Source organism: Aquarana catesbeiana, linkage group LG07, assembly GCF_042186555.1.
Source record: "Aquarana catesbeiana isolate 2022-GZ linkage group LG07, ASM4218655v1, whole genome shotgun sequence".
In the NCBI taxonomy this organism is placed as follows: Eukaryota; Metazoa; Chordata; class Amphibia; order Anura; family Ranidae; genus Aquarana; species Aquarana catesbeiana.
Window position 1 is genome coordinate 340,701,911 of NC_133330.1, and position 26,321 is coordinate 340,728,231.

The following is a 26,321-nucleotide window of genomic DNA, read 5'->3' on the forward strand; positions in this document are numbered from 1 at the left end:
ACACGCGAGACAGATAGAGCCGGCAAGTGTCACCGGGGACCTGTACAAAGATAATCGGAGCACTGATCATCAGTACAGCCCCATCAGTGCAGCATATCAGTACTCCTCAGTGCAGCCTCATCAGTGTGCAGCCCCATCAGTGCCTATCGGTACCCATTAGTGCCACCTATCAGTGTTGCCTCATCACTGCCCATCAGTGCAGCCTCATCGCTTTCGCCTCATCAATGCTTCCTATTGGTACCCATTAGTGCTACCCATCAGTTTCACCTCGATCAGTGCCCCCTCAGTGCAGCCTCATCAGTGCCCCCTCAGTGCTGCCTATCGGTACCCCATTAGTGCTGCCTAGTGGTACCCATTATGCCTATTGTTACCCATTAGTGCTACCTATCGGTACCCATTCTATTGGTACCCATTCTATCGGTAACCATTAGTGCTACCTATCAGCGCAGCTCATCAGTTTTGCTTCATCAGTGAAGGAGAAAAACTACTTATTTGCAAAATTTTATAACAGAAACTGAAAGTAAAAGTGGGGGACTTGAGCTTTCCCTGACTTTTTCATTCCCCGACTTAGTTTGGGGTAGGCTGAACCCTTTGGTGGGGGTGGGTCAGCCACGCCTCTTGACCATTGGCCTCTGGGGACCTGCCTGCTGACCTTTGACCTTTTGGAGGAGGTCCCTATTCCAATCCCTCAGTCCTAACCTTGTCCTTAAAGTGGATTTCCACCCACTTTTACAACTCTTCAGCATCCCTCACTAAACTGCGCACTGTAAACGAATTGGATATTTTTTTATTTTTTTTCTCAGCACCTACTGTATATCTGCTGTATTCATTTTTCACTTCCTCCTCCCTGGCCGTGGCCCATCGCATCATTTCCTGTTTGCAATGTCTTCTGGGAAGGGGCGGCAACGTCCTCTGACACTGCCATTGCTATGGAAACCTGACCTGAAACCTATTAGACTGCTTGTGCTGCACTGAGCATGTGCGAGATCTGCAAGGATGAGATGCAGGAAGAAATACAGTCTGGCTTCAGATGCCCACACTTAAGATGGCCACGGCCTGCTGTTAGTTTATAAAATAACAAACTACTGCTATAAACTAACAAAACAGACCTTAGTTTACAGACTAACTTTACTAGAATACATTAAGCTTGTGTATTATAGGGGTATTATAGGGGTATGTTTATTTAAAAGTATTGTCCGGAACACCACTTTAAAGGGGAAACCCTAACTGACCTTTTGACCTATGAACTTTAACCCTAACTAAGTGCATCTCCACTTTGTGACTTTTTTTAAAATATATTTTCGGTCTTTTTTTTTTTTTTTTTTTTTTTGTTTCTTTTGCAAATAATAAAATCCCAAAGGTGATTTATTAACACCAAAAGAAAGCTCTATTTGTGTGAAAAAAAAATTACAAAAATGTCGTATGTGTACAGCGTTACATGACCGCGCAACTGTCATTCAAAGTGTGAGAGAGCTAAAAAGATGAAAATTGTCCTGGGCAGGAAGGGGTGAAAGTGCCCGATATTTGAAGGCGTTAAATTGATATTATATGATTGAGATTTCATGAAAAGGTCATAGAGGAAATGTTGAGCACAATACATATTCAGACGGCACAGACGTAATCCATGATGCACAAAGACGCAAGCCGGTGGTGGTGGGGGGGTGTTGGGGTCGGTGGGGGGGGGGGTGTGTGAAGGAGGGCAGGAAGGTCAGAAGATTTTTGCTTAATGGCATCTAAAAGGATTGATCGCCCAATGAAGAAATCCTGATCTGCCAGTGAGACAGTGAGGGGCGCTTCAACATCTTCCTTGTCTGAGTTGGAAAACGCATGTGCTTTATTTGTTTTGTTTTCTTGCTTTCATACATTGCATTTTATTTTACATGTGTTTTTTGTAGTCTTCCAAGGTGGAGCTCATTTTGTGTGACACTCCATGTCTTTTTAAATCTGAAGTTTAATCTGCTTATATTTTGCCGTCCCCCGGTTCCTCCTTAACCCAACTCAACTTGCTAATTACATTTATAAAACCTTTCCATACCTCATTTTGGTGATGTCATCACTGGGTCACTTTGCTTCTCTATGCAATGAAGACATCATGGCTGGTAAGAGGGGCTGGCAGGGGGTGATACAGAGCTTCCTGAGAACATCACAGCACCCCGCCCTCAGTACTCCTCTCAAGAGCCCACAGTCCTTATGGAAGCAGTGGGAGGAGTTATGCAAATATCAATATACCTTGATGGGTGGGTGTCAGTTTGGAGGAGTGGGGGTTCTTAGGCAGGGTGTATTTCCATGCAATCTGCCCTAGCTAGCTGTGATGATGACCTTGCCCATTTCCTGCATCAATACACAGTGCATGCAGGGTGCCGTGGTGACACACCCTTAGTGGGCGGGGTCATGATGCTCTGCACTCACAGAATCTCCTCAGTCTTTGGGGGTTTATTAACGATGGGCCATACTTTTAACATGGGAAACTGAGGACATCTTGTGGTGGAATTGAATTACTGCGGGGGATTACATGCAAGAGGAAATTTCGTGGCACTGAATATTTGTTTGCACTCATATCTATTAATTTTTAGTTCATACATTAACTTTTTTGGATTAATTAAAGGGTCCAGCATACCAGTTTTATCAATGTATATGAATTGGTTTTGAGTTCACACACAGGAAATTCAGATTATTTAAAGAGATGAGCTCAACTATTTAAATTTAGGAATATGCTCATTGCTTGCAATTAATGGGCCCCATACAGCCCTGCTTGGAAGGCAGCTGGTTGTCATACGAGGAATGAAGAGCAGTAATGCTAATTTCACCTTCTCTATCTCTCTCTCTCTGTTTTTTTAGGGGCGCTGGCAGAATGGCTGGCGGACCACCCCAGTCATGATCAATAAGGTATTACCGCTCGTCCTCCACGCTCTGGGGAATCCTGAACTGTCCGTGTCCAGCGTCTCCACCCTAAAGAAAAATCTGCCGGGAATGCAAATACGACCTTCTCCCGTACGCTGCCAACATTGTCGCCGTGTCACAGGTAACACAATGCTGCATCCAACTACTGCTATCCATTTATCTAGAAGCATGGCATTCGTTTCACCAATGTAAGGAGCATTCTTCTCACTGATCACCAATGTAAGGAACATTCTTCTCACTGATCACCAATGTAAGAAACATTCTTCCCACTGATCACCAATGTAAGGGACATTCTTCTCACTGACCACCAATGTAAGGGACATTCTTCCCACTGATCACCAATGTAAGGAACATTCTTCCCACTGATCACCAATGTAAGGAACATTCTTCTCACTGATCACCAATGTAAGGAACATTCTTCCCACTGATCACCAATGTAAGGAACATTCTTCTCACTGATCACCAATGTAAGAAACATTCTTCCCACTGATCACCAATGTAAGGAACATTCTTCTCACTGATCACCAATGTAAGGAACATTCTTCTCACTGATCACCAATGTAAGGAACATTCTTCTCACTGATCACCAATGTAAGGAACATTCTTCTCACTGATCACCAATGTAAGGGACATTCTTCTCACTGATCACCAATGTAAGGAACATTCTTCCCACTGATCACCAATGTAAGGAACATTCTTCTCACTGATCACCAATGTAAGGAACGTTCTTCCCACTGATCACCAATGTAAGGAACATTCTTCTCACTGATCACCAATGTAAGGAACATTCTTCTCACTGATCACCAATGTAAGGAACGTTCTTCCCACTGATCACCAATGTAAGGAACATTCTTCCCACTGATCACCAATGTAAGGAACATTCTTCCCACTGATCACCAATGTAAGGAACATTCTTCTCACTGATCACCAATGTAAGGAACATTCTTCTCACTGATCACCAATGTAAGGGACATTCTTCTCACTGATCACCAATGTAAGGAACATTCTTCCACTGATCACCAATGTAAGGAACATTCTTCTCACTGATCACCAATGTAAGGAACATTCTTCTCACTGATCACCAATGTAAGGGACATTCTTCCCACTGACCTCCAATCTCTATATGCTTAGATATCTGTAATGTATCTATTATAGGGTAACACTTCCTTCACTAAAATATTTTTTTTTCCTACATTTCAGGACGTGCTGCTGAAACAGATTCACAAGGTAATTGGGAGATTTGTCTGTATGCTGAGATTTGCCCTGTATGGTGTCTCTACGGTGGGATTTCTCTTGTATGGTGTGAATTCCCCTGTATGGTGTCTGTCTTGTATGGTGGTTTTCCTCTGTACGGTGTCTGTATGGTGTGATTTCCACTGTTGGGTGTCAGTACGGTATGGATTCCCCTGTACGGGGTCTGTATGGTGCGATTTCCCCTATAGGGGGTCTGTATGATGGGGTTTCCCCTGTACGGGGTCTGTATGGTACGATTTCCCCCATAGGGGGTCTGTATGATGGGGTTTCCCCTGTACGGGGTCTGTATGGTGCGATTTCCCCTATAGGGGGTCTGTATGATGGGGTTTCCCCTGTACGGTGTGAAGTGTTTATGGGGAAGTTTTGCCCCGACCTGTGTCTGTCATGAAGAGAGGGGCCCCTGTTCTCATTCTCGGCCCTCCTCATTATTGATCTTCTTCTTTTCCAGACCAGTCAGTGCATGTGGCTGATGCAGGCTCTGGGCTTCCTGTTATCGGCTCTGCAGGTGGAGGAGATCCTTAGTAATCTACACTCCCTCATCACTCCCTACATCCAGCAGCTGGAGAAGTTGGCGGATGAGACGGTGAGTGCTGCTCGGCATGCTCCGTCCATTGTTCTTATATTGCAGAAGACAACAATTAATGCCTAAAGGGATTGTAAGGTTTTGTATATATTTTATGCATGGTCAGGACTAAAACCACTTAGTAAATAAGAGTTATCTGTACATGTATATTTTCACTGGTAGCCAGCAGATGGGGCTGTATGCTTCTTTGTACACAGTTTTCTGAGTCTCCTTATCAGCTGTTAAAAAAAAGGCTGTCTATAGAGCTCTATAGCTCAGGCTCTGGGAATCCTTTAGCATGTATTAAACACACTGATATGAAACACTAATGCCGCGTACACACGACTGGATATTCCGATTGTGTGTGGGCTTCATCAGACTTTTTCTTTCTAAAATTCTGACGGACCTATAAATAGAACATGTTTCAAATCATTCTGACGGAATCAGTTCCTATTGGAAAACCATTCATCTGTATGCTATTCCGACAGACCAAAAACGACGCAAGGGCAGCTATTGGCTATTGAACTTCCTTCTTCTAGTCCTGTTGTACGTCATTGCGTTCTAAACGATCGGACTTTGATGTGATTGTGTGTAGGCAAGTCCGTTTCATCGGAACTCCGTCGGAGTCTATTCTGACGGAAAGTCCGGTCGTGTGTACGCGGCATAACTCCTAACTGTGGGAAAGAGAGAACCCTTCCTTGCAGTGGAGCTGCTCCCACAATACGAGGCTTAAATGCTCGTTTAGGTCTGGCGGATGGAAAAAACCCTTTTTTTTTTTTTTTTCGTACCCAATCATGTGCTCCTCCTGCAGACAGGGCTCTCCATGCTTCGGCAGTGGACTTTTCTTCAGTGTCCTCTTGCCCAGTGCAGGACTGTGGGCCCGTGGGTCGTTCATCGGTCCTGATGATGTCAGAGGGCATCCTGCCACTGGAGCATAGAGGGGATTAGGAGGCGGGGACTGGTCTAGTAGCTCAAAGGAGCTTGCGGGAGCCGAGGATTGGTTAAGTAAAACTGCTTTACTTAGTCTCTTAGACAATCAGAATACAGTATTTTCAAGAATAGCGGTCCTTGAAGGATACTCCCATTGGATGGTGAGGTGTATGCTGATGGCGTGGCTTAGGTCAAAAGTCAGACACATCTGTATTAATGAAATCAGAGGGGTGCACATTGGAGGGTTTTCTTGCTGCAGCTGACATCTTCTTCTAAACGTCTCAGCATTGGGTTCCATTCGTTCACTTCCAGAATTTTTCCTCTGGCAGGACATGAACGTTTATTCTATGCAGTAGCCAGGTTTGTGGCTATGAATGTTTTATAAAATGTAGCTGTGCCTCCTGCGTCCAGCAACTGAGCATGAAGTTCATGACGATGTTTGTATTGGCATCATGTGATTCCCTTTTGTTTCTTCCTCTGCAGCCGAACCCTCAAATAAACTGGCAATAATCCACATCCTCGGCCTCCTCTCCAACCTCTTCACCACCCTGGACATCAGCTGCCATGATGATGAGCATGAGGCGGCAGAGGTCAAGAAGTTACCGGTAGTACAGGGACCCAACCCGGTGAGTCAACCCAGCTTGACCCTCTTTTCTTTCCTTTTTTTCTTTTTTTTTTTTTTTTCCTCTCTATCCATCCATCGCTCTCTCTAAATGGGAACTCTGTGGTTTCATATGTTTGCAGATTTCTGTTTCCTTTGATATATTCTTTTTCTTTCTTTTTCTTCACTCTCTCCCCTCTCTCTCTCTCTCCTCTCTCTCTCTCCCCTCCCCCCCCCTCTCTCCCCCCCCCCGCTCTCCCCCTCTCTCTCTTCCCCCTCTCTCTTCCCCCCCTCTCTCTCTCTCCCCCTCCTCTCTCTCTCTCTCTCTCCCCCTCCTCTCTCTCTCTCCCCCTCCTCTCTCGCACTCTCTCCCTCTCCCCCTCTCTCCCTCTCTCTCCCCTCTCTCCCCCCCTCTCTCTCTCCCTCTCTCCCCCTCTCTCCCTCTCTCTCCCCCTCTCTCCCCCCCCTCTCCCTCTCTCCCTCCCTCCCTCATTCCCTCCCTCCCTCCCTCCCTCTCTCTCCTCCCTCTCTCTCTCCTCCCTCTCTCTCTCCTCTCCCTCCCTCTCTCCTCCCTCCCTCTCTCCTCCCTCCCTCTCTCCTCCTCCCTCCCTCTCTCCTCCCCCCCTCTCTCTCTCTTTCTCTCTCTCTCTCTCCCCCTCCTCTCTCTCTCTCTCCCCCTCCTCTCTCTCTCTCTCCCCCCCTCTCTCGCGCTCTCCCCCTCTCTCTCTCTCCCCCCCTCTCTCTCGCGCTCTCTCTCCCTCTCTCTCCCCCTCTCTCCCCCCTCTCTCGCGCTCTCCCCCTCTCTCTCTCTCCCCCCCTCTCTCTCGCGCTCTCTCTCCCTCTCCCTCTCTCCCCCTCTCTCCCCCTCTCTCCTCCCCCTCTCTCCCCCTCTCTCCTCCTCTCTCTCCCCCTCTCTCCCCCCCCTCTCCCTCTCTCTCCCCCCCCTCTCCCTCTCTCCCTCCCTCCCTCATTCCCTCCCTCCCTCTCTCTCTCCTCCCTCCCTCTCTCCTCCCTCCCTCTCTCCTCCCACCCTCCCTCTCTCCTCCCCCCCCTCTCTCTCTCTTTCTCTCTCTCTCTCTCTCTCCCCCTTCTCCCCCCCTCTCTCTCTACCCCCCTTCTCCCCCCTCTCTATCCCCCCTTCTCCCCCCCTCTCTCTCTCTATCCCCCTCTATCCCCCTTCTCCCCCTCACTCTCTCTCTCTCTCTCTCTCTCTCTCTCTCTCTCTCTCTCTCTCTCTCTCCTCTCTCTCTCTCTCTATCCCCCTTCGCCCCCCCCTCTCTCTCTCCCCTCTTTCTCTCCCCTCTTTCTCTCTCTCTCCTCTTCTCTCTTTTCTCTCTCTCTCTCTCTCTCTCTCTCGCTTGCTCTCTCTCTCTCTCTGCCGCTTACTGGAAAGCGATGGTCCCTTATTACAGGGGACCACGCTGAGCAGATGGCTGTAACCCCAGCCCGGGATCTCACAGGCAGGCACTAGATACCACAGCGTCCGTGGGGATCCTCACCATGAATCACAGCAGAGTGATGTGTTTACCAGAAAAAAAAAACATACAAAGTGCTCCACATAGCGTAAATCCTTTTACATTTAATGGAATGATAAAAATCAAATGAACACTTACAGATCGGCAAAATAATAACAGCAAATGAAATGGGAAAGCCGGCCAGCTTCAGATCAGCCCGTAGCTTCCGGGACTGGACGTGCAGCGGTGATGTCAGGACGTGGCTCCTCCTCCCTAGAGAGAGCGGTGGTTTTTAACCCTTTCTCGGCCGCTAGCAGGGGGTAAAACCGCTCCGCTAGCGGCCGAATACCGACGGTAAAGCGCCGCTAACAATAGCGGTTCTTTACCGCCGACGCCGCCCCAGTGTGAAAGGGGCCTTATATAGGTTAACAATTGTTGTAATTGTCGCATATTAGATATACTCTGGAGGTTACTATTTGATTTGTTAATGAATCATCACTAGGGCGGTGTATTAATTTATAATCTGTATTAACCTCCTATCTTTAGTTTATAAATTTAATATGTGTCAATGTTGGCTCATTTGTTTTATATATGCTTAGCGAAGATGGTCGTGACTTTTTCTTTGATTCTAAAATAGTTTTATTCCTTTTATTAGTTATTTTTTATATGTTTCGTTATAATTGAAAAAATCTTTGAATATAGAATTATACTTAAAAAAAAAAAATAAGAGGGGGAAAAAAAAAAAAAAAAATAACAGGCAGGTTTAATCTTACCTGCTGTGTGCAATAGAACTGCACAGAGCAGCCCTGAACTTCCTCTTCTTGGGTCCTCGCGCCTGCGCTTCTGGCTCCTCCCCTCCATCGAGTGCCCTGCAGCTTTTTATGGGGGGCACTTTTGGGGGGGGGGGGGGGCTCTCTCCTGAGCCTTGCTGTCTGCGTCTACTAACTCAGACAGCAGGACTTGGCCCCGCCTCCCTGCTCTCTCATCATTGGCAGCAGGTGCAGCCAATGGCTCCTGCTGCCTCAGCAAAGTCAGTGAGACCCGGAAAAGCTGCAGCCAGGCACAGCGCTGGATCGAATGAGAGCTCAAGTAAGTAAAGGGGGGGGAGATAGTTCTGCCTAAACATTTTTTTTTTTTTACAAACTGTTTTTATTTGGTACCAGTGTTGCCAACCTACCAGATTGAAATTTACTGACACAACACCCAAAATTTCCTGGCACATCCACCAGAGCTGCCCAAACACACTGTAGCAGGGACTCAGATGGTCTCAGCCGGCTCTGGACCGAGCTGCGCATCACAGCCATATTTTTTACTGGCAACTTTTTCCTTTTACAGGCATTTACTGACAGGAGAAAATTGCCTATTTTTTACTGGCTGTCAGTAAAAATACTGACGGTTGGCAATACTGTTTGGTACAAAAAGCTTTGTCATATGCCAAAAGGAAATACATTACAGGTAGTTTACACATAAGAAAGAACAAAATGTATTTTGTAATTCTTGAGAGATATAGTTTGCTTTAGTGAGTTCACATTATAATATTATACTCTATGAATATTGTAAGTATACAAATCTTATAATGTTCTTCAGACATATATTACTAGTAATATCATTCAGGGTTGAAAAAGAGATTAGAAAAATTAAGCCATGGGTCCCATTTTTTTATTATAAAAATGATTAGTGTTCTGTAGTGTGTGGAATTTTTTTTCCATAAGATTGATATTGTTAATTGTTAATTTTTACCTTAATAAAGGGAATGCATTGAAATAAAAAAAGTTTAGGCTTTAGAACCACAACCACTAAATTGAACTACAAAATAGCATGTTTGGAAATTATATATACACAATCGGCAATACATTTTCTTTGCTGTGTGCAGGTTGTTCTGGTTCTACAGCAAGTCTTCCAGTTGATCCGAAAAATTCTCAGTACTTGGCTGAACGATGCCCAGGTGGTGGAGGTAAGTCCTGGCGATAAAACCTGCATAATTGTGTTTGTAGCTGTTCCTCACAGGACTGTTGAGGCTCATGAACATAGGTCAGTGATGGTGAACCTTGGCACCCCAAATGTTTTGGAACACCATTTCCCATGATGCTCATGCACTATGCAGTGTAGGTGAGCATCATGGGAAATATAGTTCCAATGTAGTTCACCATCACTGACAATAGCCTGTCTGTGTCCAGGGGTGTACTCCTACATAGGCAACCATTACAGTACATTGATTTTTACACAATTGGTTAATCTGTGTGTTACACAAGATATTCTCCCTAATCACTGCTATACCAGTTACAGTGTCCCTGTATATGTAATTCATGCTGCTTGAAAGCCCAAGGTCCTCCTTGTATTTTGGGCCTCTTTATGCATCCAGACTGTAAACAAAACTCACACATGTGGTATCCCCATACTCTAAAGGAGGAGCAGAATGTGTTTTGGGGTGTAACTGTAAGTATGCCTATGATGTGTGTGAGAAATAACTTTTAGAAATGGTGGAATCAACCTGCGCTAATGAGCAATACGTGATAGAAAAATATATATATTCAAAAAGTGCAGCTGCAAATAAAACTCCAAATATCTATGAAGTGGTAAACATATAAATAAACTTAATTGCGCTAGCAGTGATATAATTAGAAAGTGCTTAGGAGACACAATATGTGTGTGAATCCCAACCAAAACAATAAGTGCATAGAATCCTTATTCAGAAATACAAAAAATATGTGTTAAAGTCAGTAGTCATACACCGAAAACACTTATAATCAGTCCATAATAAAATGAATTGTGTTGAATAAGAAGGAAAAGTCCGCTTAATATGTCTCATCACCAAACCCTAAGGACTGATGAGCCGAAGTAATTCTTATCAGATGTGCATGCCATCACGCGTTCCGAAGTGTTTACTTGCACGGGCGTTCTGCCTTTGATTATGCCGGCTTTTTTATGATATTACTTTTTTACTGGAATTTTTTAAATATTCACTTATGGTTTATTTTAACCAATAAAATCCTAAACGTTATCACACTATTGGAGTTTCTTCTCCTTATATTTTTTTCCCTGTATATGGGCTCTTCCATTCCTGAGTCCCCCCTTTTATGTTGGAGCAGTTGGGCTATCTAAACCACACTGAAGGTGGCGGTATACGCTGTCAAAACCTGGAGATCAACATCTTGTCCCTGCAGAGGGTGAAATCTGCAAGCCCATAAGACCTTGCCACAGCGGAGGTCCAACATTTGGGGTAAGCGCACACCTATTACTCTCCTTTCTACAATCAATGCACATCTGATAAGAATTACTTCGGCTCATCAGTCCTTAGGGTTTGGTGATGAGACATATTAAGCGGACTTTTCCTTCTTATTCAACACAATTCATTTTATTATGGACTGATTATAAGTGTTTTCGGTGTATGACTACTGACTTTAACACATATTTTTTGTATTTCTGAATAAGGATTCTATGCACTTATTGTTTTGGTTGGGATTCACACACATATTGTGTCTCCTAAGCACTTTCTAATTATATCACTGCTAGCGCAATTAAGTTTATTTATAGAAATAACTTTTAAAAAAGACAATTTAGTGAAAAAAAATAGATTTCCTAATTTTCCAAAAAATTGTACATCTGGACCTGATAAATGTAAAACCCAGATCTTTTTATCGTGTATGTCTTTTTTTTTTCTTTTTTTTTTTCTTTTTTTTTTTAACAAAGATAAACTTTATTCAATGGTTTATATCTTTATGTACCAGTGTGCATGAGCCAAAGCAGAAGAGAGTTTGTATAGCTAATGATATCAATGTTATTTTTATTTTTTTAATAAATTCATAGCTGAACTCAAGGCAAACCTGCTAAATATACTGTTGGGATACTTATACATGGACTGTTTAATCTGCCAAAGGATTTGTAATTCTTTTAAGACACTTTTGCCATTCCTACACCTCTGCCAGACATCACAGCCAGGAAGATGTCACCACTTTTTGTTAGATTTAAAGCCCAACTCTTTGTGGCTGCCCCATAAAAAAGTGACCCTCCTCCCTAAGCAATCAGAGTTCTAAAACAGAGAGGACTATTATTACAGATACTCTTAAAGCACTGCCAATTTATGCAGCGCTTTACATATACAGTGAGGAAAAGAATGATTTGATCCCCTGCAAATTTTGTAAGTTTTCCCACTTGCAACTTGCAAAGAAATGAAGGGTCTGTAATTTTTATCGTAAGTGTATTTTAAATGACAGAATATCAGCCAAAAAAACAAACAAAACATAACACAAAAGTTATAAATGGAGTTGCAGTTCAGTGAGTAAAATAAGTATTTGATCCCCTACCAACCAACAATAATTCTGCCCCCCACAGACTGGATACAGTAGGTGCTCATGTGGTACACAGATTAGTCCTGTGAATGTAAGAAGGTTCTCCTAACGAAAACTCGTTATGTGTATAAAAGACTCCTGTCTACAGAATCTCTTCTATTCAAATCTCACCATCATGGGCAAGACCAAAGATCTGTCAGAGGATGTCAGGGACAAGACTGTAGACCTGCACAAGGCTGGAATGGGCCACAAGACCATCAGCAAGAAGCTTGGTGAGAAGGAGACAACTGTTGGAGCAATTATTTCCAAATGGAATAAATATAAAATAACAATCAATCACCCTCGGTCTGGAGCTCAATGCAAGATTTCTCCTCATGGGGTGAGGATGGTCATGAGAAAAGTGAGGGATCAGCCCAGAACTACACTGAAGGAGCTTGTGAATGATCTCAAGGCAGTTGAGACCACAGTCACCAAACAAACCATTTGTAACACAATACGTCACCATTGATTGAAATCCTGCAGCGCCCGCAAGTTCCCCCTCCTCAAGAAGACACATGTACAGTAACGTCTGAAGTCTGCCAATAAATATCTAAATGATTCAGAGAAGGATTGGGAGAAGGTGCTGTGGTCAGATGAGAGAAAAATTGAGCTCTTTGGCATTAACTCAACTCGCCGTGTTTGGAGGAAGAAAAATGCTGACTATGACCCGAAGAACACCATCCCTACAGTCAAGCATGGAGGTGGAAACTTGATGCTTTGGGGCTGTTTCTCTGCTAAAGGTACAGGCCAACTTTGCCGTATTGAGGGACCAATGGACAGGGCCATGTATTGTAAAATCTTGGATGAGAACCTTCTTCCCTCAGCCAGAACACTGAAGATGGGTCGTGGATGGGTCTTCCAGCATGACAATGACCCAAAACACACGGCCAAGAAACAAAGGAGTGGCTCAAGAAGAAGCACATTATAATCATGGAGTGGCCTAGCCAGTCCCCAGACGTTAATCCTATAGAAAATATATGGAGAGAGCTGAAACTTTGAGTTGCCAAGAGACAGCCAAGAAACCTTAAAGCGGGGTTCAACCCAAATTTTGAACAATATCTGTATGTATTCTCTTCCTTGCCTAGATGCTGACATGCCGTTTAAAAAAATTTAAATCGCCGTAATTACCTTTTTATTTTTCTATTCTTCTTTGCACTTCCTGGTTTTCCTCCCGTGGGAGTAGGCGTGTTTCTAGCCTCCCCCAGACTCCTGGGAGCTATTCCCAGGCTTCCCAGGATGCCACTGAGCATGTGCGGGAACGAGCGGTGAATGCTGGGAGCACAGCATTCACCACATCCAGGAAATAAATGCTTGTGGGCTTCAAATGCCCACAATGAAGATGGAAACCGCCTGCAGTGAATAATATAAGTTATTCTTTCCGACGAAATCTGACACAGGCGGACATATTACACACAATATGTGAGTATGTAATGCTGAGAAGAAAAGTTTGTGAATGAACTCAAAAAAAAAAAAAACAATAGATAGGTGGACCCCCACTTTAAAGTGGATGTAAACCCCCCCAAAATTTTTTTTCCCTTATCGTCTTTCAGGACAGCACTTGTGAGAGTGACTCCTCCCCTTGCCAACAGGAAACACCTCTTCCACCAAACTTTAAAAGGAGGCTCCTTTCCACACATTGTCAGTTTTTGTGTTTCCTCCGGAGGGAACACTTCGTGGGAAGTCAGGGCTCTCAGGTGCTGTCCTGGGAGCTCAGGTTTCCTGGATTTCCATCAAACACTTTTTTACCTCATGAGAGCTGTTCCTCCCATTCCACAGCTGAGGTGAAGTGCTGCTGGCTGGGCTCCCTCTCCCTCTTCATATGGGCTCAGGGTGAGTCCGACTGTCGTGGGCATCGCTCCTAGGCGGCGGCAAGACAGGTGGTGGCCGTTTACTATATTTTTTTCTCAGGTCCACCGCCTGTTGCTTATTGCACCGCCGCCATCTTGGGGATGGCAGCGGGGCTCCATCCGCCGGAAGTGAGGCATCCGGAGGGGGCGGCGCCCACGGAACAGGCGTGCGGCGTCATTTCCGCCGGAAATCGCAGAGGGAAAGGGGAGGAACGGGGCTGGTGCTTATTTAGCGGTTCTGGTCCGGCGCACTGGCGCTATTGGAGTCCGGAACCGGCGTTTAGCCACACAAACACAGCAAGCGCTCCTCGATGGAATCGATGGCGGCAGCGAGTGGGACAGGCACAGGCACCAGCAAGGCCCAGGTAAGGTGCAGTTGTATACTGTCTTCCTTGTACTGTGGGGTCTCTCTCTCTCTATCCCCCCCCCCCCCCCCCCCCCCCCCGGTGGCAGGGGCCTGTCTGGGCACATAAAGCAGTTAGCTCTAACTGTGCACCTGTGGTGAGCATCCTTGGGTATAGGACAGGTTGTCTCACTGGGATGGTTTCTTCTTTTGTCTCATGGCAGGCCAAGAGCTCTGATCCAGTGGCAAAAAGAAAATGTCCTTCATGTAAATCCAAGCTACCTGAAGGATGGAAGAAGACGTTATGTCAAGCTTGTAGTGATTTGCTAGTTAAAGAAGAAGCTTCTTCCGCTTGCAGCGACTTGATTGCATCGGTTAAAAAGGAACTTGATGCGACTATTCAATCATTTTGCTCTTCCCTAGCAAACCCATCCCTTAGTCAGCCTACTACCTCACAGTCCTCCCAAGGCTCACTTATAGTCCCGGCGATGGAGACTGAGGCATCTCCTACCCCAGAGGGACATTCCCCCTCTCAATCTGAGGATTCTGATGAGGGTGAGGAAGGAGAAAATTTACCTTCAAGATTTAAATTGTCTTTAGAACAGGTAGATGGCCTGTTAAAAGCAATCTATACCACACTGGGTCTGGAGGAGGAAAGAAAGGAGTTATCTCTGCATGATAAAATGTATGCAGGGCTTAGCGAGCACAAAAATCGCAATTTCCCAGTACACTCTGTTATTTCTGAAGCTATTAAGAAAGAGTGGGCAGAGCCAGAGAGAAAGCCTTTCTTTCCCAAAGCCTTAAAAAGGCGTTTCCCCTTTGATGAAGATCCAGCGGCGGTTTGGAACAAAAACCCCAAACTAGATGCCGCGTTTTCCCAGGTCTCGAGGTCTACAGATTTGGCATTCGAGGACATGGGGGTGTTGAGAGATCCCATGGATAAAAGGATGGACCAGCTACTAAAGAGGGCTTGGCAATCTATCATGGGAAATCTTAAACCTGCTATGGCAACTACAGTGGTATCCAGAAATATGGAGTTCTGGTTAGAGCAACTTAAGGCCCATATCTCAGCAGACTCACCAAAACAAGAAATTTTGGATTCATTTTCAACTCTGTCTGCCGCTGTCGCATTTATATCTGATGCTTCAGCGGAATCAATTAAAATGACAGCTAGATCTGCTGCCCTAGCCAACTCAGCCAGAAGGGCTCTGTGGTTGAAAACTTGGCCGGGGGACGCGGCATCCAAAAACAAGCTGTGTGGGATACCGTTCCTGAGTGACTTGCTTTTTGGACCTGATTTAGATGCGGTTCTAGATAGAACTGCTGATAAAAAGAAGTCTTTTCCCATCAAAAAGAAAAAGCAGCCAGTTAAACGTTTTTTTCGTTCCCAAAGGGCTCAAGAACAAACCAAACCCCAGGAGAAAAGAAAAAATTGGGCCTCGCAGAAGGGTAAAGGCAAAGGAAATGTCCTTTTCCATCCTCCTGCAGCCTCCGGTAAAGCACAATGACTTGTGCGTACCAGTGGGGGGAAGGCTTCAAAGTTTCCTTCCCCTTTGGGCCAGCATGACAGAAAGTCTATATATTTTGGACATGCTGTCCCAAGGTTACAGGATAGAGTTTTCGGATCGCCCGCCAGAAAGATTCTTTGTAACAAACCTACCAAGGGATCAAACAAGGGCTCTGGCCATGAAGAACCTTTTAAAGGATCTGAGGCACCAGAGGGTAGTGATACCAGTATCCCCAGAAGAACAGGGTCAGGGTTTCTATTCACACATCTTTCTGATAAGAAAACCATCCGGAAACTTCCGTCTTATCCTCAACCTAAAACCCCTGAACAAGTCAGTCCTATACAAAAAGTTTTGTATGGACTCAATTTTCACGGTCAGAAACATTCTGACAAAAGATTGTTTTATGGCATCAATCGATCTGAGGGATGCTTATCTTCATATTCCTGTAGCACCTCAGTCCCAGAAGTTCCTGAGGTTTGCGGTGAATATGGGCAAGGAGATTATACATCTTCAGTTCAGGGCCCTTCCCTTCGGCCTGTCGTCAGCTCCTCGTATTTTTACGAAGATAATGGCGGAAGCTCTCGCCCCTCTTCGACTCCAGGGGATTGCGGTAATTCCATATCTGGACGACCTCCTCTTTTTTGCCCCATCCAGGGAAAAGTTGCAGGAGGATTTGAACAAATCCCGCAGTCATTTGGAGTCACTAGGGTGGATAGTGAATGTTCAAAAATCAAATTTCATCCCAGCTCAGCAAGTACTGTTTCTGGGTTATTTGATAGATTCAGTGGAGCAAAAGATTTTTCTCCCAGAAGAGAAAAAGATCAAGGTCCAAAGGGTAATAACGGCACTACAAACAAATCAACTGATTTCAGTCCGAAAGGTTATGTCGGCTCTGGGGACATTAACCTCTTCAATACCATCCATCCAATGGGCAAGGCTGCATTTCAGGACTCTCCAGAGGTTCCTTCTAAGGACATGGAACCACAGGACGGAGAGTTTGGATACAAAAGTAAAGATTCCCACCAGAGTCAAACGTTCACTTTGGTGGTGGAAAAGTCAGGTGGTACTGCAAAGAGGTCTTCTTTGGTCTTTTCCGACCGGGAAAGTGGTCACAACATACGCCAGTTTGCAGGGATGGGGGGCCCACATGGGTCAAGCCTTAGCGCAGGGAACATGGTCCCAGTTCGAGGCCCAAAGATCCTCAAATTGGAGAGAGCTGAAGGCAGTTGCCCTAGCATTAGCTTTCTTCTCTCAAAACCTCATAGGTTGCCATGTCCAGATTTTGTCGGACAATGGCACGGCCATAGCCTACCTGAACAAACAGGGAGGCACAAGAAGCAGGGCCCTTCACTTACTGTCAGTAGAGATTCTGGAGTGGGCGGAGAACCACTTACTATCTCTATCCGCAGTCCATCTAAAAGGCACATTGAACGAAGTAGCGGATTATCTGAGCCGACAAAAAGTTCAGGAATCAGAGTGGAGTCTGAACAGGAAGGTGTTTGCATTAATCACCAGTGTTTGGGGCCTTCCGCAGGTAGATCTGTTTGCTTCAAAACAAAACACGCAGCTCCCGAATTTTTTCTCCCTTCAGAGAGACATTTGCTCTCAGGGGATAGATGCTCTGGCACATCCGTGGGATTTTCACCTAGGGTATGCTTTTCCTCCATTCCGATTAATCCCTCTAGTGTTGAGGAAAATACTGAAAGAGAGAGTATCAATCATTTTGATTACTCCATATTGGCCAAAGAGAGCTTGGTTTTCCACGATTCTGCAGTTGGCAATCAAACCATGTTGGCATCTCCCGCTCAGTCAGGATCTGTTGATTCAGGGGCCAGTGCTTCATCCAGAGGTAGGCAGGTTAAAGCTCACTGCCTGGTATCTGAGGAGCAATTAATGAGAAGCAAAGGCTTTTCAGAACGTTTAACTGCTACATTGCTTTCCAGTAGGAAAAAGGTAACCAGGGATATTTACGCCAAAGTATGGAAAGTCTATGTTTCTTTCTGTCATTCAGAACATAGGGGGGTTAAAGACCTAGTTTCAGTGCTGGAATTTTTGCAAAAAGGTGCAGACAAGAATCTGGCGGTCAGCACTCTTAAGGTGCAGGTGGCTGCATTGGGAGTTTATCTGGAGAGATCCTTATCTTCAGAAACTCTGATCATGAGATTTTTCAAAGCACTTTCCAGGTCGAGACCGGTACCGGTGAAGCATTTTCCAAATTGGGATCTCTCGGTGGTTCTGTAGGCTCTGGCAAAAGAACCATTTGAGCCTTTACAGGCCATATCCCTAAAGAATTTAACTTTGAAGACTATTTTTCTGGTCGCAATTACTTCAGCAAGAAGGATTAGTGAACTGCACGCCCTATCAGTAAAAGAGCCTTTTTTGTCAGTTTTTCCTGATAGAGTTGTCCTTAAAGTAGATCCGGGGTTTTTGCCAAAAGTGGCAAGCTTTAGTAACAGGTCTCAAGAGATTACTTTAGCAACCTTTTCTGCTAACCCTTCGGGTGCAAAGGAAGAGCAGTTTCACAATTTAGACGTAAGACGTATCCTATTACAGTATTTGGAAGTAACAGGAGGGTTTAGAGTTTCAGATTCATTATTTGTTCTTTTTTCTGGAAACAAGAAAGGCCAACAAGCATCAAAAGCATCATTGGCTAGATGGCTTAAGACAGCTATTTCTGTAGCCTATTCTCAAATGGGTTTATCTTCCCCGCTGGGAATTAGGGGCTCATTCAACAAGAGCGCAGGCCACTACATGGGCAGAAAGAGCTGGTGCCACCCCAGATCAGATTTGTAAGGTGGCTACGTGGTCAAGCTACTTAACGTTTGTCCGTCATTACAGACTGGATCTCCTATCAGCAGGTGATCAGGCTTTTGGCAGAAAGGTTCTGCAGGCTGTGGTCCCTCCCTAGGGGGGTAAGTCTCTATTATCCTCTCAAGTGCTGTCCTGAAAGACGATAAGGGAAAATTCAAGTTAGACTTACAGGTAACTTGTTTTCCTTGAGTCTTTCAGGACAGCAGCATCCCGCCCTATTGTTTTTACATATATATATACTGTGACTAATCATATCTCGATTATGTGTTCCAGTTTGGGGCCGGAGGTTCTCTACTACTACTGACAATGGGTGGAAAGGAGCCTCCTTTTAAAGTTTGGTGGAAGAGGTGTTTCCTGTTGGCAAGGGGAGGAGTCACTCTCTCAAGTGCTGTCCTGAAAGACTCAAGGAAAACAAGTTACCGGTAAGTCTAACTTGAATTTTTTATATCATACTGTAGAGTATAAGATTTCCTATCATTGGAGCCCAGTCTTGCCACACAGAGTTAATCCATCTCTGAGCAATCCCCTTTTATTGTTCAGTGAGGCAATTCTTGACAAACTGAGAAGAACTTTGTCAAATCCTCCCCCTTGTTGTGACTGACAGGTGATTTACATCTCGTGCACTAGCCTAAGAGACATGCAGTATTTTTTAATTCCCTCCCCCACTCCTTTCTTCAGCAGCTCTGCCAGGATTGGCTGTTCCACACCTCACCATGATTTGGCATGCTGAAGTCATGTGGTTACTTTCCTGTCTTATTTGAATTTAAATCACCTTTGCATTTTCTTATTTCTGTGACAGGCAGTGTGCGCCATATTTGAGAAGTCGGTGAAGACTCTTCTGGACGACTTTGCTCCGATGGTTCCTCAGTTATGTGAGATGATGGGCCAGATGTACAGCACTATTCCGCAGGCCTGCGCCATCGATCTGACACGACAGGTCAGTCATTTGTACGAAAAAGTTTTGGAAACTAGTAGATGAGCTCACTACTTCTCTCGTACTATTATTGCTACTTAAAGTGTACCTGTCACCATGATAATGTGAAAATTGTGAGGTGCAGGGACAGAGTGTTCTATTGAATCTACCCCTAGAGAGTACTGTCCCCATTATATAGATATGCAAAAACCACGACACTGAATGGGACTTTGAATGTACATTCTTGGGTATATTAACCACTTCAGCCCCAGAAGATTTTACCCCCTTCCTGAACAGAGCATTTTTTGCGATTCGGCACTGCGTCACTTTAACTGACAATTGCGCGGTCGTACGACGTTGCACCCAAACAAAATTGACGTCCTTTTTTCCCCCACAAATAGAGCTTTCTTTTGGTGGTATTTGATCACCTCTGCAGTTTTTATTTTTTGTGCTATAAACAAAAAAAAGAGCGTCAATTTAAAAAAAAAAACACAATAATTTGTACTTTTTGCTATAATAAATATCCCCATTTTTTTTTTTTTTCAAAAAAAGCTAATTTTTTCTTAGTTTAGGCCGATATGTATTCTTCTACATATTTTTGGTAAAAAAAAATCGCAATAAGCGTATATTGATTGGTTTGCGCAAAAGTTATAGTGTCTACAAAATAGGGGATAGATTTATGGCATTTTTATTATTTTTCTTTTTTACTAGTAATGGCGGCGATCTGCGATTTTTATCAGGACTGCGACATTATGGCGGACACTTTTGACACATTTTTGAGACCATTGACAATTATACAACGGTCAGTGCACTGATTTAAAATGTCACTGGCAGGGAAGGGGTTAACACTAGGGGGGCAATCAAGGGAATAACTGTGTTCCCTGGGTGTGTTTCTAACTAGGGGGAGGGGACTGACCTAGAGGAAATGACAGATCGTGGTTCCTAGCTATTAGGAACACACAATCTGTCACTCCTCTCAGAACAGAACAGGGATTTGTGTGTTTACACACACTCGTCCCTGTTCTGCCTCTTGTGCCCGCGATCGCTTGTGGCCGGCGGTCATCGCGACCATCGGCCACGTGCATCGCACCCCCCGAGTGCAGCGGGCGTGCGCCTGCTATCCCGCCTAAAGGAGCCGACGTATAGCTACGACAGCTCGCGGGATCGTGCCGACCTGCCGCGGTATGACGGCGGCTGGTCGGCAAGCGGCTAAAGTGTAGCTGTCACCAAGATAATGTGAAAATTGTGAGGGGTAGATTCTATTGAATCTACCCCTAGAGAGTACCGTCCCCATTATATAGACCTGCAAAAACCACGACACTGAATGGGACTTTGAATGTACATTCTAGGGTATATTAAATGCTAACTCCTAAAATATGTAAAAAATTCATAAGGTTTTATTCAATATCATAAAGTTTAAAACACATGTATTAAAAATATATTCACAAATGTGACGGCCTTATAAGTCTCTCACTAGGCCTTGGGGTCTGGTGTATTTGGCCAATGTGTTTTGCGGGCTACACTGCTTTGTCAGGGCCTTGGATCCTCTAAAACAGGGGCAGGCAACCTTACAGAGGTGGAGATCTACCGGAACAACATGGGAGAAGTCTAAGAACACCGGGCACAAGTGTCGCCTCCTCACACCTGATTTAACCGGTTCCCGACCGGCGCGCGACGATGTTCATTGGCAGAATGGCACAGGTATGCAAATGGCCATACCTGTACGTCCATTTGAATTCCCCGCCGTGCCATTGCGTGCGCGCCGGCCGGGATCTCTGTGAGTCGGGTCGCGGTTCCCGCGGACTCGATCGCCGCGGGGATACCCGCGATCGTCTCACGGAGAGGACGAGCGGGGAGATGCTGATGTAAACAGCACCTCCCCGTTCTGCCCTAGTGACAAGTGTCACTGATCTCTGCTCCCTGTCATCGGGAGCAGGGATCAGTCTAGTGACACACACAGCCCCTCCCCCCTACAGTTAGAAAACACTCCCCTAGTACTGATTAACCCCTCCCCGCCCCCTAGTGGTTAACCTATTCACTGCCAGTGTCATTTACACAGTAATCAGTGCATTTTTAATCGCACTGATTGCTGTATAAATGACAATGGTCCCAAAAATGTGTCAAAAATGTCCGATGTGTCCGCCATAACGTCGCAGTCACAATAAAAATCGCTGATCGCCGCCATTACTAGTAAAAAAAAAAAAAATTAATAAAAATGCCATAAAACTATCCCCTATTTAGTAAACGCTATAACTTTTGCGCAAACCAATCAATAAACGCTTATTGCGATTTTTCTTTTTTTTTTACCAAAAATATGTAGAAGAATACGTATCGGCCTAAACTGAAAAAAGTGTTTTTTTTTTTTGTTTTTTTAGATATTTTTGGGGGATATTTATTATAGCAAAATGTAAAAAATAATGCGTTTTTTTTCAAAATTGTCGCTCTTATTTTGTTTATAACGCAAAAAATAAAAATCGCAGAGGCGATCAAATACCACCAAAAGAAAGCTCTATTTGTGGGGAAAAAAGAACGTCAATTTTGTTTGGGAGCCACGTCGCACGACCGCGCAATTGTCATTTAAAGCGACGCAGTGCCGAATCGCAAAATACGCTCTGGTCAGGAAGGGGGTTGAAACGGTTAAACCTCTAATTATTATATAGAAAAAAAAAACGCGCTAGTGTGTTGTCCAAAGATAAATACAGCAGCTGTGCACTAAAACCTAAATACCAAGTTTAATCAAATAGGTATGTCCTAAAAGTGCAGCGCTAAATAAAATTACCATGTGCAAAACACATTACAATTTCGTTTGGGTACAGTGTTGCATGACCGCGCAATTGTCATTTAAAATGCGACAGCGCTGAAAGTTGAAAATTGGCCTGGGTGGCGGGGTTAGTGCCCGGTATTGAAGTGGTTAATATACCCTAGAATGTAAATTCAAAGTCCTGTTCAGTTCCATGGTTTTTGAATATCGAGATAATGTGAAGTATATTTCTTTCTTGTCCTCTGGGGGATGCAGGAAATCATTATCTGTCGGGTTATACTGCTGCCCACAGAATGTTTTCGAAAACTGGCAAAGAAAAAAAATTGTGATCCAGCCCCCGATAAACCCTCCTACTCCCAGCATGCCTCAGTTTTTCCTGGTGTCCTACAAGGATGGACGTCCTTTCTTCAGCTCTGCTGCAAAAAAAAAGTCCAACCATTTTTTTTCTTCAGTTTTTTTTCTCTTCCATTAAGATTCTTCTCTCCATTGCTAGTCAAGTTGAAATCTATAATAGCTGTCTAGGGTGGGCTATCCTTAGTTTTGGCTTCGGAGTGCTGCGACCCGAGCGAACTGGAGGGGACATTGCAGGTCTAGCCTGGAAGTAAACGTTGAGCACTTGGTTCTGCCCTATGGTACAATTCAGACTTCATTCTGGTAACAAGTTAGCCGCTGATCGTTTTCGAGGTCCAAATCCCTTGGCATTGTCTGAGCCCTTTACCTATCCCTAAGGAGAAATGGGAGATCCTGCTGTGGCAAGAAAGGTTGTGTCCTGACTTAGACCCATCCTTGGTCTCCAGTCCTGACCACTTTGTGCTTGGGTCACCTGGTCCGAGGGCCAAAGTGACAAAAGGGCTTCCCTTGCAGCTGAGTGTTCAGCACCACCCTGGGAGTGGTGACCGGGGATGCTGAACCCAGAGAAGCACGGTTTGCCAGCTGTTCAGTTGCCGGGTAGATTAGCGGTGATGAAGCACCTCTTGGAGACGGGCCAGACTTGAAGGGCAGCTGGGTCAGGTGACACGCTGGTTGTGCAGGCGGATCTAGAACAGAAGGGCTGGACAGGAGATGTAGTCAGGAGCAAGAACCGATGTCCGTAACTGTTATCAGGCAAGAGCATAAACGGGAGTGTAGTCCAGGACAAGCCAGGGTCATACAGAGGGAGCAGATAAGAGCAAGTCTGTGGAAGCAAGCCGGGGTGGGAGCCAGGAGAGAAGCAGGCGACAGGTCCGGGAAGCAAGCCAGGCTGGTAACAGGAGATCTAAGAATACTGAGCACACGGGGTACAGAGAGCTGAAGACCATTCAGCAATGTCTGAGTGTATCTGCCGTCCTTCTAAAGACCGTATAGCGGAAGGAACTATTGTGCCGTACATGCGCATACCAGTGCGCGCAACTGCATCCCGGGTCTGTTCCAAGATCTGCTGGCATTCCTGTGCAAGTGAGCCCGGCCATGTTGGTCTTTGTGCATATTTTTTTTTTCTGGTCAGCACCCTGACAGCTTGTCAAATGTTGTCTTCAGTAGGTCAATTTTTCCCAACTGGGCTTCTGGTTTTAGGGAAGAAGTTCAGGCACCTAGTTGTGTTTCTGATTCTGCATTGCAGGAGGAGGATGTTGGAGAGAGGCTCTGCAATACACAGAGCTGTCTGTGTGCTGAGAAAGCTGGTTTCCTGGTGTAGACAATGGTCCGGGGACTCCGTGGGATGTGCATACCAGCGTCTAGGTTCTTCCTCCTTGTTTGCTTTGCAGATTCGCGAAGTGGACCTCTCTGTGAGCGCGCGCGCCGGCTGCATGGAGCCAATCAGCGGGTCCGGCCGACCCAACGTCCGCCGGCCACCCGCGATCGCTCCTCAGAGATGCAGAACGAGGATCTGCCTATGTAAACAAGGCAGATTGCCGTTCTGTCAGGGAAAGAACACAGTGATCTTGTGTTCCTTCTAAGCAGGAACGTGGATCTCTGTGTTCTTCCTGTCAGTCCATTCCCCACACAGTTAGCAAGCACTCCCCTAGAAGCACACTTAACCCTTTGATCGCCCCTGATGTTAACCCCTTCCCTGCCAGTGTCCTTTATACAGTGACAGTGCATATTTTTAGCACTGATCACTGTATTGGTGTCACTGGTCCCCAAAAATTGTCACTTGGGGTCAGATTTGTCCGCCTCTGTCCCGCTAAAAATCGCTGATCGCCGCCATTGCCAGTAAAAACAACAACAAAAAACAATTAAAAGTCAATAAATCTGTCCCATAGTTTGGAGACACTATAACTTTTGCAAAAACCAATCAAGCAACACTTATTGTGATTTTATTTATTTATTTTACCAAAAATGTGTAGCAGAATAATTATTGGCTTAAATTGATGAAGAAATTTGAATTTTTTTTTTTTTAATTTTTTTTTACTTTTTTACATTTTTTTTTTTTATGGCAGAAAGTTAAATATATATATATATATATATATATATATATATATATATATATATATATATATATATATATATATATATATATATATATTTTTGTTTATAGCACAAAATACCACCAAAAGAAAGCTCTATTTGTTAGAAAAAAAAGGTCATCAATTTTCTTTGGGTACAGCGTCGCACGACCGTGCAATTGTCATTTAACGCAGTGCCTTATCGCAAAAAATGGCCTGGATATTAAGGGGGGGGGAGCCTTCCGGGGCTGAAGTGGTTAATCATTGATCTGATTGGACTGCAGGTAGAAACTTTTTGGGTTGTTCAGTTCTATAAATCTTTGTATGTTTTGTGTTCTCCTTTGGCAGTTGGTTCACATCTTCGCCCACGAGCCGGCGCACTTCCCTCCGATCAAATCGCTTTTCCTGCTGGTCACATCGCTGACTCTCTCCCTGTTTCAGCAAGGTTAGTTCTCACCGGTGAGAAGTACAATGTAAACGTCTTCCGGTTTCTATTCCAGGGCTCTGCCAGGACTGAATCGCTCTCTTCTGATTGGGTTGTTGGAGGTTGAATATGGTTGTGCGGCCATGCTTCTTAAATAACATATGAGGATATAAAGGAATATAATAAGAAGCAATTGCTGTTCTTTAAGAAAAAAAAGGATTATTTAAAGTCCTTCTATAAACATAATAAAAAAAAAAAACATATATAATGCACTCTGTCAGTAGCATTAAACCAGCGCTATTTGTTTTGTCACAATGTTACTACCTGCTGATCCTGCCGGTAGATTTATTTCTCCACTTCCTGTAAAAGGTGACAACGCTGTTTTGTTCTGCAGGGAAATCGCACAGCAGTGTTGTCCCCCCTGTGGTTTGGGTGGTCTTAGACGGGCATGTCGTTTTTTAGGTAGATTTTTAAGTGAGAATATTTTTTTTTGTTTCATGAAAAATGGGAGGTATTTGTGATGTGCACAGAATGATACAAACATTTTTTTTAAAGAAATTGCAGAATTTGTAGTCCTACAAAAAGATAAAAGGAGAACACGTGTAATATTCCCTTTTATATGAAATATATGAATATGGAACCGTTTTAAACATATAATCGCATGTCAATGGCAAAAGATTATCCTGATTGCGGTATCCTGATTGCGGTATCTTGATTGCGGTATCCTGATTGCGGTATCCTGATTGCGGTATCCTGATTGCGGTATCCTGATTGCGGTATCCTGATTGCGGTATCCTGATTGCGGTATCCTGATTGCGGTATCCTGATTGCGGTATCCTGATTGCGGTATCCTGATGGCGGTATCCTGATGGCGGTATCCTGATGGCGGTATCCTGATTGCGGTATCCTGATTGCGGTATCCTGATCGCGGTATCCTGATGGCGGTATCCTGATGGCGGTATCCTGATCACGGTATCCTGTCCTCCATATGTTGATTCTCATACTTATTTATACAAAGAATTTTTCGGTAGGTGAGGGACTTTAAGGGCCTCTTTCACACGGGCGGCTGTTCTGCCGCTTTGAAAAGCATGTTTTGTTCTTTTGAAATTCCAAGACTCTAGGCACAGCAATAACTTGCAGTTGTACATTGCGATTTATCAGCGTTTACGTGCGTTTACATGCAGCTGCGTTTAGCTGCGGTGGAACATTCTTGCCATTTCTGATGTGCTCCCTGTTGCTTTTCTTTCCTCGTTGCCGCTGC

The 26,321-nt window shown here is 44.6% G+C and overlaps 1 protein-coding gene across 1 annotated transcript in view; it reads left to right on the forward strand.

Moving 5' to 3' along the window:
- The first annotated feature begins 2,092 nt into the window (after positions 1–2,092).
- LOC141102996 (importin-13-like) overlaps positions 2,093–26,321 on the forward strand; it is a 64,284-nt gene continuing 40,055 nt past the window's right edge. The window contains 10 exon segments of the mRNA XM_073592087.1: positions 2,093–2,099; positions 2,839–2,867; positions 2,869–2,955; positions 2,957–3,022; positions 4,102–4,128; positions 4,604–4,742; positions 6,131–6,273; positions 9,576–9,656; positions 19,339–19,476; positions 24,985–25,081. Of these exon segments, the coding sequence (XP_073448188.1) occupies positions 2,093–2,099; positions 2,839–2,867; positions 2,869–2,955; positions 2,957–3,022; positions 4,102–4,128; positions 4,604–4,742; positions 6,131–6,273; positions 9,576–9,656; positions 19,339–19,476; positions 24,985–25,081 (814 nt within the window).